This window comes from Malania oleifera, chromosome 8 (genome assembly GCF_029873635.1).
Source record: "Malania oleifera isolate guangnan ecotype guangnan chromosome 8, ASM2987363v1, whole genome shotgun sequence".
NCBI classification, from domain to species: domain Eukaryota; kingdom Viridiplantae; phylum Streptophyta; class Magnoliopsida; order Santalales; family Ximeniaceae; genus Malania; species Malania oleifera.
The window spans coordinates 8,823,740-8,838,199 of record NC_080424.1 but is presented as its reverse complement, the minus strand read 5'-3'; the positions used below and the strand labels follow the sequence as shown (position 1 = coordinate 8,838,199).

General features: G+C 39.9%; 1 protein-coding gene across 1 annotated transcript; it reads left to right on the top strand.

Annotated features, from left to right (window-relative positions):
- Positions 1-7,064: 7,064 nt before the first annotated feature.
- LOC131162568 (stress enhanced protein 2, chloroplastic-like) lies at positions 7,065-7,412 on the top strand. The gene has a single exon (XM_058119183.1). It carries the CDS (start codon positions 7,065-7,067, stop codon positions 7,410-7,412), a length of 348 nt encoding a protein of 115 aa, XP_057975166.1.
- Positions 7,413-14,460: the final 7,048 nt, after the last annotated feature.

Genomic DNA, 14,460 nt, shown 5'->3' with positions numbered 1-14,460 from the left:
GCTGCAAGTGGCATAGAATGAAGCTCCAGAGTCTAACACCCAAGACTCCTTTTTGCTCTCCAAAGAGCAGATCAACAAATCATCGTTCTCGGAAGCAATATTTGCTTCTGTCTTTGCCCTCGTATCTTTCTTCTGACTTCTGCACTGGTTCTTGTAATGACCAGTCTTTCCACAATTCCAGCACTCAATAACTTTTTTGCTCTGAGAACCTATGTCCTGAGTACCTCTGGAATCTCTGGATTTCGACCTCCTGGTCCTGGATCTGCCACGATTGTTAGATCGTCCATGCCCGCTTCCCTTTCCTCGGCTTTCCACATTCAAAGCTGAACTTGAAGTGGAGGCATTGTTCGACTGCATTCTGATCTCCTCTGTCAAAATCATGCTGATAACCTCGTCGTATTTCAGCTTCGATTTTCCAGCAGAGCTACTGATCGCAGTTACAATACCTTTCCAACTCTCAGGCAGCTGACTGAGAATTAATAGGGCATGGATCTCACTGTCAAAGGTAATCCAGACCGAGGCGAGTTGATCCGACAACTCTTTGAAATTATTCAAATGCCTGTTGAAACTTTCACTTGCAGACATGCTCATTGTAAATATTCTTTTCATGAGATGTACCTTGTTCGCGGCTGATGGCTGCTCGTACATGTTCGATAGCGCATCCATAAGTGACTTGGTGGTTGTCAAGTGCTTGATGTTGAAGGCAACAGACTTTGCCAACGTCATCCTCACAACTCCGAGGGCTTTTCGGTCAAGCAACTCCCACTCGCTCTCCTTCATGGATTCTAGCCTCTCCATCAGTGGTAAGTGTAACTCCTTACCAAACAAGAAATCCTCGATCTGCATTTTCCAGAAACCGAAGTTCGTGCCATCAAACATCTCGATGTGAGAGCTTTTCTAGTTCGACATCTCGATTTACTAATCTAGAGATGGAATTAGCTCAATCGGACAGCACGGTTGGATCTGAAACGGTCGAAAACCCTAAAAATGGCTTAAGTCGCTCGAAAAACAGACCCGAAATGGCTTCAAAAAGCCAAGTCAAACTTTCGGTCAAACTTGGTCAAAATGGTCAACCCTACTGACGTGGCACTGTGGGTCCACTGCTGACGTGGCACTGTGGGACCCACTACTGACGTGGCACTGTGGGGTCCACTGCTGACGTGGCACTGTGGGACCTGCTGATGACGTGGCACTGCGGCCTACTGCTGACGTGGTGGCTACTGACGTGGCGCTGACGCGCTGTTGACTAGGCGCTTACGTGGCGCCATGTGGCGCTGACTGGCCGGCTGACACAGCGTTGGTGTGGCGCGCTATCACGGGCTAAGCTTGTTCAGGGCATTATGCTTGCCTATGACCGCTTATCTCGTGTGTTTGGGATGGGTTTCCATCATGTAAATACTAGTGTAGGGTTATTTTCTAGTATTTATTTCATTGTAAGCCAAATAAGGCAGTATGACTCCTCGGTCACTTTGATGTTTCCTAGTGCTAGAGTGAGAATGGCCTAGAAAGCTCTTTAGGGGAGGGTGAGTGTTCATCAATCTTTGTAAAACTCAATAGCAATTGTCAACGTGCTTAGCCTACTTGCCTCCCTCGCTAAGTACAACATGTCAACGAAGGATTTGTTAATGAATTACGTTTGCTTCAATATTTACTGCTTGGTTACCATGGCTTTCATGAATTGATTATTATTTCCGCTGCTATCTAATTGAATGTTAATGAAAGTGCATCGTGGATGAATGTTGGTAAACAACAGGCTGGCTAGTTAAGCAAAAGTGCTTTAGCTAGCGCCGCACGGCCCTTCACAACGATATGAAAAAGTCGGACCGTGACATTTGGTATCAGAGCCAAGTCGGTGACACTTGGTGAGAGCCCAAGGTTGAGTTGCGACGTGAATTCAATTGCCTTCGTTGTTGGATTTGGAAAGCTTTGGTAAGTGACCATGGCACCAAACAATGCTGAGAGGATCAGCGTGCTGGAAGCACAGGTTGAGGAAGCAACCAACACTATGGCCGCGGAGGTGGCCCAGATGAGAGAACTTGTTGATGAAGTGAGGGGATCACAAAAACATCAAGCAGGTTTGATAGGCGACATGTCAGAGGACTTTCGCCACACTGTGGAAACTTTGCAAGCCCGGATGGCAGATCTGGATGCAAAGGTAAATGTGATGGTTCTTGCTATGGGGAACTCCAACACTCCGGGAGTCAGCAAGACCAAGGTGCCAGAACCCAGGACGTATGGGGGTGCCCGAGATGCCAAGGAGTTAGAAAACTTCTTGTTTGATGTGGAGCAGTACTTTCGCGTTGTGAGGATGGCCTCAGAACAGGCAAAGGTGGATACTGCGACCATGTACTTGGTTGGTGATGCCAAACTGTGGTGGTGTACCAAGTACAGAGAAATTGAAAATGGAAACTGTGTAATTGATAGTTGGGCAGACTTGAGGAGAGAGCTCAAGGCCCAATTCTTTCTTGAGAACGTTGAGTATAATGCAAGGAGAAAACTGAGAGATCTCAAGCATACGGGGTCAATCAGTGAATATGTGAAACAATTTTCTACTTTAATGTTGGATATTCGGGATATGTCAGAGAAGGACAAGTTGTTCTATTTTCTTGAGGGGATGAAACCGTGGGCAAGAACTGAACTTCATAGGCAAAGGGTTCAAGACTTGTCAACTGCACAAGCGGCTGCAGAGCGCTTGACAGACTACGTTGGTGATGAGACCGCTTCGTCCAAACGGTTTGGCGGAGAGGGAAACAGTGGAAAGTCTTTCAGGAATGGCAAACCCAAGAGTGGGGGAGCCGACTCTAAATCATCAACCTCACAGGAAGCTTCGTCGTCTCAAGGGTTCAACACACCCAATGGAAAGGGGAAGAGTAAAATTGAGTGTTTCTTGTGTCGAGGTCCTCATAGAGTTTTTGAGTGCCCTCACAAAGCATCACTTAATGCCTTACAGGCTTCCATTGTAGAACAGGTAGTGGAAGACGAAGGGGAAGAGGATGATGCACCAAGGGTGGGTTCAGTGCGGTTGGTGAACGCATTGGAAAAGCAGGTGAAAACACCGAAAGTTACACAAGCAAAAGGGTTAATGTTTGTGGACTTGAGGATAAATGGGAAGAGTACTCGCGCTATGGTGAATACGGGAGCTACTCATAATTTTGTTTCGCAGTTGGAAGCAGGAAGACTCAACTTATCCTTAGAGAAGGATACAGGACGCGTGAAAGCAGTTAACTCTGTAGCCCAGCCTACTCTGGGAGTAGCCAAGCAAGTGGCTATAAAGCTTGGACAGTGGGAAGGTCATGCGAATTTCACAGCGGTGCCATTGGATGACTATCCAGTCATTCTAAGAATGGAGTTCCTAATGGGGACGAGGGCAGTGCTGATACCTTCGGCTGGTTCCCTGTGTCTGATGGGAGATCACTCGTGCATGGTGCAAGTCGTTGCAAAGAAAGGAGACGAAGGGAAGTCCCTTTCAGCCATACAACTCAATGAAGGATTGGGTCAAGGTGAGCAGACACGTCTAGCCACGGTGTTGGTAGACAAAGAAGTAGGCCAAGAGTTGGAGCCTACGACCATCCAAGCGGTGCTGGATGAGGATAAGGAGGTGTTGTCGGATAAGCTGCCTCAAAATTTGCTTTCACGATGGACTGTGGAGCAAGAGATCGAGTTGTTATCAGGAGTGAAACCACCTGCTAAAAGGCCATGTTGGATTGCGCCTAGAGAGATAGTAGAGTTGGGGAAGCAACTTGATGAAGTGGAAGCGGGATGTGTTCGCCCTTCCAAAACATCATTGGGAGCATCGGTGTTGTTTCAGAGGAAACATGAAGAGCATCTACGGAAGGTGTTCGACAGGCTGAAGGGAAACAGCCTGAATGTGAAGAAGGAGAATTTCTCTTTCGCTCGGCGGAGCAACAAATTCCTTGGTCAAGTCGTTGAACAAGGTCGTATCCGGAGGGGTATGGAGAAGGTAAGGATGATTCAAGAATGGAAGATCCCCACGACAGTGAAGGAGTTGCGTTCCTTTCTTGGCCTTACTAAACTTTGCAGGAAGTTCGTTAAGGGGTATTCGCGGAGAATGACTCCAATGACAGGACTACTAGGGAGGTATTATTGGCCGCACACACAGGATGATGTGGTTGATTATACCAAAACTTGTCTCACTTGCCAACAAGACAAGGGGGAGCGGAAGAAGTATGGTACTTTCATGGCCGCACCAAAGTACTGTTCGGCAGAGGGGACGACACAATTGTTCCTTGTGACTGTTGTGAAACATTGGGGTTTTCCCCCAAGTTATTATTTGTGACCAAGATTTAATGTTCACTGACAACTTCTTAACAGAGTTTTTCAGGATATTCAGGTCACACCTTGACATCTCTTCGAGTTATCATCGACAGACAGATGAACAGATGAAGAGATTCAGAGAGCTACTAGATGAGTACTTGCGCCATTGTGTCAATGACAACCAGAAGAATGGCGTGCAACTACTTGATGTGGCTCCATTCTGTGGCAACGCCCAAAGGTGCTCAACAACCAACAAAAGCCCTTTTGAGCTTGTTACAGGCCAGCTGCCGCTGTTACCTCACATAGTGCGCGAGCCATACAAACGAAAGAGTCCTAGGGCGTACATCTTCACCAGTGAAGGGAGACAGAATGCAAACTTTGCCGAAGCCTATCTGGAGAAAGCTTCTAAGAAGATGAAGAAGTGGACAGAACAGGAGAGAAGACCGCAATTTCATGTCAATTGCCTCAAGCCATTCAACGCCAACACCAACAACCTGAGCAGAAGTCAGCCAAACAACACAGAGTTAAAGACAGTGCAACCTGACAGACATGATGTTGAAGAGATCCACAGACAGAAAGTTCATATCCTCAAGGAAGAAGCAGTAGAAGTTCCTTGTGAAGTGGAAGTGCCTTGATGACAAAGAAATCAGCTGGATTTCTGCGGAAGATTTGAAGCCATTCGTGGACAAAGTTGAAGTGTACCTATCGCCAAAAGTCTACAAGGACGTCGACCGCATAAGTGGGGGAGAATGTCACGGGCTAAGCTTGTTCAGGGCATTATGCTTGCCTATGACCCCTTATCTCGTGTGTTTGGGATGGGTTTCCATCATGTAAATACTAGTGTAGGGTTATTTTCTAGTATTTATTTCATTGTAAGCCAAATAAGGCAGTATGACTCCTCGGTCACTTTGATGTTTCCTAGTGCTAGAGTGAGAATGGCCTAGAAAGCTCTTTAGGGGAGGGTGAGTGTTCATCAATCATTGTAAAACTCACTAGCAATTGTCAATGTGCTTAGCCTACTTGCCTCCCTCGCTAAGTACAACATGTCAACGAAGGATTTGTTAATGAATTACGTTTGCTTCAATATTTACTGCTTGGTTGCCACGGCTTTCATGAATTGATTATTATTTCCGCTGCTATCTGATTGAATGTTAATGAAAGTGCATCGTGGATGAATGTTGGTAAACAATAGGCTGGCTAGTTAAGCAAGAGTACTTTAGCTAGCGCCGCACGGCCCTTCACAACGGTGTGAAAAAGTCGGACCGTGACACGCGCTGACGTGGCGGGATCTAGCTGACGCGGCGCTGACATCAGCGTCTTCAACCTTCCGCTAGTCGCCGGTCTTTCTCCGGCGCGTGGCCCCGCGTGGAGTGATGCGCCGAAGCTCTGCCGGAGCGTGTGTGTGCGTGGGAAAGTCCTTTGGACGTTGGCGGCACGTGCGGGCGCGTGCGGGCTCGTGCGGCTTCTTCCGAGCTCTGTTTGAGCTCCGGTTACTGCTGTTGGCTTCGTCTCGGCGAGAGGAGTTCGATGGTAGCCTCAAAATGAAATTTTGAGCTACTGGACAGGGGCTCAAAATCCGGAATTTTTCTCGATCTGGCGATTTTACTCCGACCAAAGCTCTGATACCAATTGTTGGGGAGGATTATACCTAGAGCAACAATCACACACGAAGAAAAATTATGCACATCCACAAGGAACACCGGATTTACGTGGTTCGGTCCAAACTGACCTACGTCCACGGGAGCACACCACTGCACTATAAACTGGGAGAAAAAATACAGAGGAGCCTCACTGCTCTACTCACCACAACTCACTGCTGTCTGCACACAGCACAGCACTCTCACACACTGCACACCTCTCACAACTCTCTGCTGCACACACAACTCATTACACACATATATATATCAAAGCTCTCCACGCACACAGCTATATATATACAAGAGGGAATGGAGAATTCAAAGAGGGTGGCTGTAGATTTCAACAAAATCTGCAGCGTAGGTGGCTGCCGGACTTCAGAGTCAAAGGTGGTGGCTGGGTTGGTGCGGCTGTCGGCGGTTGGGCTGGTGCGGCTGCTGACGGCTCCACACCAGCAATCCTAACAAAACCCAAAGCTGAGAGTTCTTACCCATTTTATCTTTATTTTAAAATAATATATTAAATAATGCTTTTGGAAAAATATTTTCTAAAATGATTCTAATTTCACTATTTCGTCTGAAGAAATTTAAAGTGTCAGGATAGTTAAGATGTCGAGATGTGGCAAGCAAATCTTACTGTACCATCAGTGAGATTTGCCTAAAATAGAACGGCGCCCCTTACCCTCCCAAACCCCTCCCTTCTCTTTTTCCCTCTCTGAGTCTGAGACACCTGTGTCTTAGTCTCCTATGTCATTCTCTGGAATACCCCCTTCCTTGTTCTTCCACCTGTATTTTCCTTCACCATTTGTCTATCCCTCTTCTGTTCTTTGAATCTATCTCTAAATTTGTGTGTATTTTCTCAATCTATGAGATTGTAGCCGAGATGGGAAAGTACATGAGGAAGGTGAAGGCTATAGGGGAAGTAGCGGTCCTAGAGGTTTCGCAATCCTCCATTGGTGTCTGCACAAGAGCTAAAACCCTAGCTCTACAGAGGCTCCAGAAGTCTGGTCTGGCAGCTATGGCGGCAACTACAGCTACGGCTACGGATTCGGCTTTGGCGCCCCTTACCCAAATATTGACCCCCCAAATGACCAAAATATCCCAACAGATTCTAGAGACTCTCCAACTCCGGTTCACCTGAGATCCGACCACCCGATGGCAACCGCGGCTCAGGCGATATTTAGCGAGTTGAGGGCGCAGAAATCGGCAACTCCGCTCCAGAGGTCTCAATCCACCGAATCTCCCTTGGAAAATGTGAAGATCGTTCTGCAGCCTCGCTTCTACACGCTCAAATCGTACAGTTCGGAGCCCGCGGGAGTGGTTAGGAAAAGGCGGGACGACGACGCGAGGGACGACGTTTCGCCGTTCTTCGAGACTCTATCGGAGTACGTCGAGAGCTCGAAGAAGAGTCAAGACTTCGCGAAACTATTTCGCCGTTCTACTTTCAAGCAAATCTCGATGATCCAACAAGATTTGTTTGTCACCAACATTTCAACTGCCTGACCCTTTAAATCTGACCAAGTAGCGAGAAAATTTGAGAAAATATTTTTTTAAATAAAATATTATTTAATATATATTTTTTTTTAAAAAAAAAAAAAACTCCAACAGCAGGCCGCCCACAAGGAGCTTTAAGGGGTGCGCAGGATTTTGGGGCGCAAGGGAAAGAACAATGGAATAATTTTGGGGAGAATATTAATGAGCTTTCAAAACTGTCACTAATATCCAAAAAAAATATTAGTGATGGTTCAAATAATTATCACTACTGGTTAAATAATTATAAAATAAATAATTATAAATATATTTGTTAGATAGTAGTGACGGTCCAAAATCGTCACTAAAAGCCTAAAGAAATTATATTAAATTTTTTTATCATTTAATAGAAGCCGGTGACAGTTTTAAAATTGTCACTAAAACGCTTAAATATCTATAGTAATGACGGTTATTCAGTTTAATAATCGTCACTGCTACTTTACAAATTATAAGTAAAAAAATATATATTAAAAATAACTAATAGTGATGGTTATGGTTTCAAAACTAAAGCTCTAACAATAGTAACAAATAGAATTTCATCGCGAAAGACTATAAGAAACGATTAAGTTTTTCTTTTTGCGTAATGATTTTGAAATTCAGAAATGAAAACTAAAAAATAATTTTGTGCGACTAAACAAACTCTTTATTTTTACGGACCTGTTTAGTATTGTTGTTGTTTCCTATTTTCTGTATTTATTTCTCCACGATAAAAAAATAGATTATAAAAACATATTTGTTTCTATTGTCAGTTTTCGATTTCTGTTGTCAGTTTTAAATTGTTTGCAAAAAATTGAAAATTAAATTTTATGATTTTCAGTTATTTTGATAGTCTGTTACCAGAAATTTTACTATCCATAAATAATTTTTTGGATTAAATTATTCATTTTATATATTTTTAAATTAAAACCAAAACTAAATGATCATATAAATTTAAATATAATTAAAATAAAAATATACATAAATTTTAAAAAATAATAACAAAGCCAATTACAAAATACTTTTAGCATTTTCCAATTGTCATGGGTAATAAATTTTTATTATGAAGTAAATTTTGAAAGTTGAACAATTAACAAAAATAATTATAATAATTTTTTTTTATTATAGTAATTTTTTAATATATATTATTTGTAATTTATTATTTTAATCATCTTTTTATAATATTTTGATTTAAAGATGAAAATGAGCATTTTTTTAATTAAGTTTTTAATTTATATTGATTTTATAAATGTTAATCAAACATATTGCTAGTTTCTAGTTTTTAATTTCTATTTTTAATTTTTTATTTTGATATTTTATTTTTGTTTCTCTACTTTTGGCATTGATACCAAATGGCCCTTACATTTTTAATATAGATCTTGAAAAATAAAAAATATTTTTCACCACTGATACCCCCTAAATCTTTTCTGGAACACTCTTGCAAGCTTTTTCATCTCAATAGGATGTTTGAGATATTAATGTCAAAGCATTTAATCCTATCTTAAATCAAAGTTCTGGTTTCCTGCAAATAGAGACAGAAGGAAAGACTGGACTTTTTAATCCTAAATTGTGCGGATGACTAGTGATCTTAGAAGCCTATTTATAAACCTAAAAACCCTAAAATTCAACATAATATTTTTATTAGAGGAGAATCCTTAAAGGAAAATCTAGAGACAATTAAGAGGATTCTCCACTTATATAACAGCTTTTAAAATTTTGAATTGTAAATTTATTTTTATGTTGTAACATTAATAGCTGTAATTGTAAATTATTATTCGGTTGCAACGTTAATTGTAACGACCCGAAATTTCTACCATTTTTTTTTTCCAATCTCTGATACCATAACTATACGACTCGTGCCACATTGGGGTACCGAGTTTACCTGTCCAAATCTCATTTTCATAACCAAGTAGCAGAATCATAAACATAAAATCCCGAATACAATACCAGAGTTCTAATACCATCATATTTACATAAATACTCCAAAAACCTTATTACAACCCCACTACACAAAAATATGTCTAACTGTATACATGACAATTCTCACCAATACTTACTTTCAGTAACACTATCTATGCCCTATCCTAGAGCGCTAAGCTTGATCCCCTCGAGGTCCTGAAATGATGAATATTTATCGGGATGAGACACTTCTCCGTAAGACAGAATAAGTTATTATCAGTGTGTGGTAACATGAGTTTTAGTGTATCAAAACACATCCATTTAATCTTAACTTCAACTGAGAAAAATATATATAATTGTACTCACGCAAATACACACACACACACACACACACACACATATATATATATATATATATATAAAGATATTTCGATAACACATAGTTTTCCCAAAACATGCTTAAGTTCAATAAATTTCTCAATGTAAATAAATCAACATATACATATATCCATAAAGAACCACCCTCGTAAGGTTATCTGGCTAATGTCATGCTTTCCCCCGTGATGGGTTGTGCGGCCCGAAAGCCGAACTTAATCATGGCTAGCCTATCACCAGGTTAAGTTAACTTCAACATACGTCTATAGTACGATTTGCCTACCGCAGCCTGGTTTGAACTACAATGGCGGTCCACAACACTCCGCAGGCCAAATCGACTATCTACCACCAACACTATCATACCAGACCAGTGTGGTTGCACTCTCTGCCATTTAACTGTAGCTACGGTACCGTACTCTATAAATAATTGGTCCACTAAGGTTCTTAATTCATATATATATTGCAAATTTACATAGTATTATATAATAATAATATAACGTACTCCTCATATCCTACCAACGTTATATATACATAACGAGCAAATATAACGACCTCCTCATAACCTGCCAACATTATATTGAAATTTCCATAATATTTTATAAAAACAATATAACGACCTCTTCATATCCTGCCAATGTAATATTTTAACTTTCACAACAAATAGTATCATAACCTCAATTTCATAAATTTTGTATAAAACCAGTCAAATCACATCTCGCTATAAAACCGTCATTTTCTGTCTCAATATAAAACATCATATCATAACTTGGTAATATAGCCATCGTATCATAACTGGCAATATAGCCATCATATCATAATTGGCAAAATCATCATATTTAACCAAGCCATAAAAAATCATCCTCATGTCACACAATTTTTGACTGATAAATTATAACATTATAGCTACTCGGGAAAATATAAATATTGCTGAAATAAAGTATCATTATCTCTAGGGTTTTTCTTAAATTCAAACACCAAGTTTTTCTCAAAAACATACATATAATAATACCGAATTTCCGTTTTCAAATTCTTGAATATTCAGAAAAACATATATAATATTTCTATGAGTATATGCTTAACTTTAATCGGTTGAATTTTTGAAAATTTCTGACATAACCTATTTCCTTTACCTGTTTACTGAGAAAGTGTCTGCAGGGATTCTTAAACCGACGCCTACGGTGTTTGGAGTACAAAATCCTATAATCATATATTTTTAGTTTAATCAACTAAATTCTGTAATAATTACTATCTTAACATCTCTAGGCTCTCACGCTCCCATTAATCAGTTAAATTCTAAAACGGCAGGCATAAATCATTTTTCTTACATTAACTTTTGAGTGGTGCCTAAGATCCCCAAACCATGAATTTTCTCTGATTAAAATGACGAGGATCGAAGCTACGACCCCTTGGTGGTGTCCGATCGTCAATTTAGCAGAAGATTTAAGAGAAATTGAGGAGAGAGAGAGAGAGAGAGAGAGAGAGTTTTTTCGAAACCCTAGGAGAGAGGAGAGAGGAAGTATCTATTTCCAAACTAAATGAGCTTAAACCCTTTATATATAAGCTGCTACCCAGGGGAAACCGTCAACGGTTTTCCTGAAATCATTGACGGTTTGGCTTTTTAATCGAACCATTTTCTACAATTTCACCTTTACTAAGCCTCGGTAAATCGAAACCGTCGATGGTTTTCCTGAACTTGAGAAAACCGTCTACGGTTTGGCCTTACTATACCATACACACTCAAAACCGTCAACAGTTTTGCTGAGAGTCCCCCAAACTGTTGACAATTTGGTCCTGTGCCAAACCAAATTTCCCTTTTTCCGTATTATTTTTCTTATTATCATTTTTCTAGGTCTCTACATCCTCCCCTCCTTATATAAATTTCGTGTTCGAAATTTGCTACTAACACTTATACCACTTTTGAAAAATTCGTTAAAATTTTATTTGTTGTCCTCACTTGTGGCGGAAGAATATCGTGGTCACAATAGAGGTCCTGGGAGATTATAATTAATCAAAGAAAACTCTCCTAAAACCATTCATAACTTAAAACCAAAAACACTAACTCATAACTAACCACCCTACATTGTACAGGAAAATAGTTAAAAATAATTATTTACCTTTACCAATGGGATTCTTTTAGTGCGTAATTCATGTTCCTTTCGGTCCATAATCTGAATAGGCATTTCTTCATACGAAAAGGTATCTTTGAGTTCCAGTGATTCATAATAGACCACGTGTAAAGGATCTAGGACGTACTTCCTCAACATAGATACGTGGAATACGTCATGAATTATAGACAGTACCGGAGGTAATGCCAACCTGTAGGCAATTGGACCAACTCTTTCCAGTATCTCAAATAGTCCAATATACCTAGGGCTCAACTTACCCTTCTTCCCAAATCTCATCACTCCTTTCATTAGTACAATTCTCAAGAATACATGATTCCCCACACCAAACTCTAGCTCTCAATGGCGAGTGTCAGCATAACTTTTCTGTAGACTCTGAGCTGCTTTGATTCTTTCTCGGATAAATCTAATTTTCTCATGAGTCTGTTGTACAATCTCTTGCCCCAAAATCTTCCTTTCACCAATCTCATCCCAATATAACAGAGATCGGCACCTCCGACCATATAATGTTTCGTACGGTGCCATCCCAATACTAGTGTTGACCTTATAGGTCATATCCCGTTTTGATAATGACAAATATCTTGGTAACTTACCAATGCCTTAAGTTTGTAAATAGGACCATACTTTGCACGCAAGGGTAAAGACATAGTGGAGGCCATAAGGAACTCAATGCTCACATTATATGGTGGCATTTGGAGAAGCAAACGAAATGTAGACCAAATAATTTTGAATTGTATTTGCTATTTAATTCATCTGGTTCTGTAATAATTATGGTTTGTAATAATTAATGCATCGCATGCATGATAGGTTGAATAAGCTCAAGAGACCATAGTTTGACCCATAGGAACTAATTACCCTAAGATAAAATCTCACGGCTTATTCACACAAGGTTGAAAAAGTTCAAGGGCCAAAATGGATTTGACAAAGACTTTGGTCGACCTTTGGTTGACCAATGCCAGATTTTTTGGGCTCAATTTAAAAGCCTAGGACTTAGACTGACATTAGGTCCCCATAAACACTTCATGAAAAATCTCTTATAACTTAAAAATTATACCTATGTGAATAGGGGTGACTAGCTTCTAATAAAAATCATGACCTAAAATAAACATTGAAAGGGCCTCAATCGACCGAACCAGTCTAGTTATACTAAACTGGGTCGATCGAACCTCTGTTGGTTTAAATGGCTTAGCCATGGTCGACCGAACCTATGGTAGTATAAATGCCACGGTCAACCGAACAGTCAAGAAGTCAACATTTTGACTTTGCACAGTCGACCGCTTAGCCTTTGAACGTAGTTTCCTAGGTCGATTGAACCAACACGTGTCTGACACCCCAACTGTTCGGCCAACCAAATGTGTAGTTCACTTTGGCTTGGTTCGACCGAACTAACATGAGCAGCTGACCGTCCTTTAACTTGGTCGATCAAACCCATGAAAGGGTTCAAAATTGCCTTGATACGGTCGATCATATTCTTAGTTCAAAATCTTCACGATCAACCGAACATGGCATTTGGGTCGACCGAACCTTGAATATAGTCGACCGAACCTCTCGGGATGCCCAATTTTTACCAAGGTTAAACAGAGGTTATTTTTTATTAAACCTACTTAAACTTTTTCAAAAATACCGAATGAGTCCCCAACGGCCATATTTTTTGGAGTGTCTATACATACTCCCTTTTTTGGTTTGATTAGCACTGATTAGCAAACATCATTAGCAAAATATTCTCTGAATTTTCAAATACCCATTTTTCACATACAAGCTTACTACTTCCATTCTTACTCATCCTCCTTGTTAAAATTATTTAGTAAGGGTGTTTTAGAGATCATACTATAAGCTTACACTCTCATTGCTTGTATTTGATTGAGATTGATTTTTATTAAGAGTAAGCTTTGAGTTTTCCCTTGTGATTTAATTGATAAGTCTTCTTTGGGAAAACTCTCCAGAGCTTGTGAGTCTTGCATTTTTGTTGCAAGATTCAAGAGCTTTTCTTGTGCTTTTAGAAAACTAATTTTGATAAGCTAGAAATCCAAATATCTCTTGTACTTAATACTTGATAAAATATTTTTGAGATATTTGTTTGTAGTATTAATATATTTGAAACTATATTTGTGATTGATATATATATATATATATATATATATATATATATATATATATATATTGTTTCAAAGAATCTATCATAACTCACTCTCACACATTACTTGCTATAGCGACATTATCTTGAGAGTAGTTATATTAATCTTCATTGAGCTTATAAATCCTATCATATTGAAGTGCATTGGTTATATTGGTACATACTTGCTTATTGGAGAAGTATTGATGTTGACTCTACGAGTCCAATCTTGTTTTGATAATAACAAATCACTTGATATTTGATCTGTGCATTGAGTTTGTGAACAGGACTTACACTAAGCATGCACGGAAAGTCAACAAATCTTGACAAGATCCATGGAACTCAAAGAGTACGAGATTCAACATGAAAGCGGAAAAGTTCAAGAATATCTTGGGAAAGGGTATTTAGAACTTATGTACTTACGTTTTCATTATGATTTAATTTGAGGCTCGTTATAACTTAGAATGGTTTTAGGATTCATGTATTTCATGTACATCATTAGGAAACTCTCATGGACCTTGAAATGTTTTCAAAG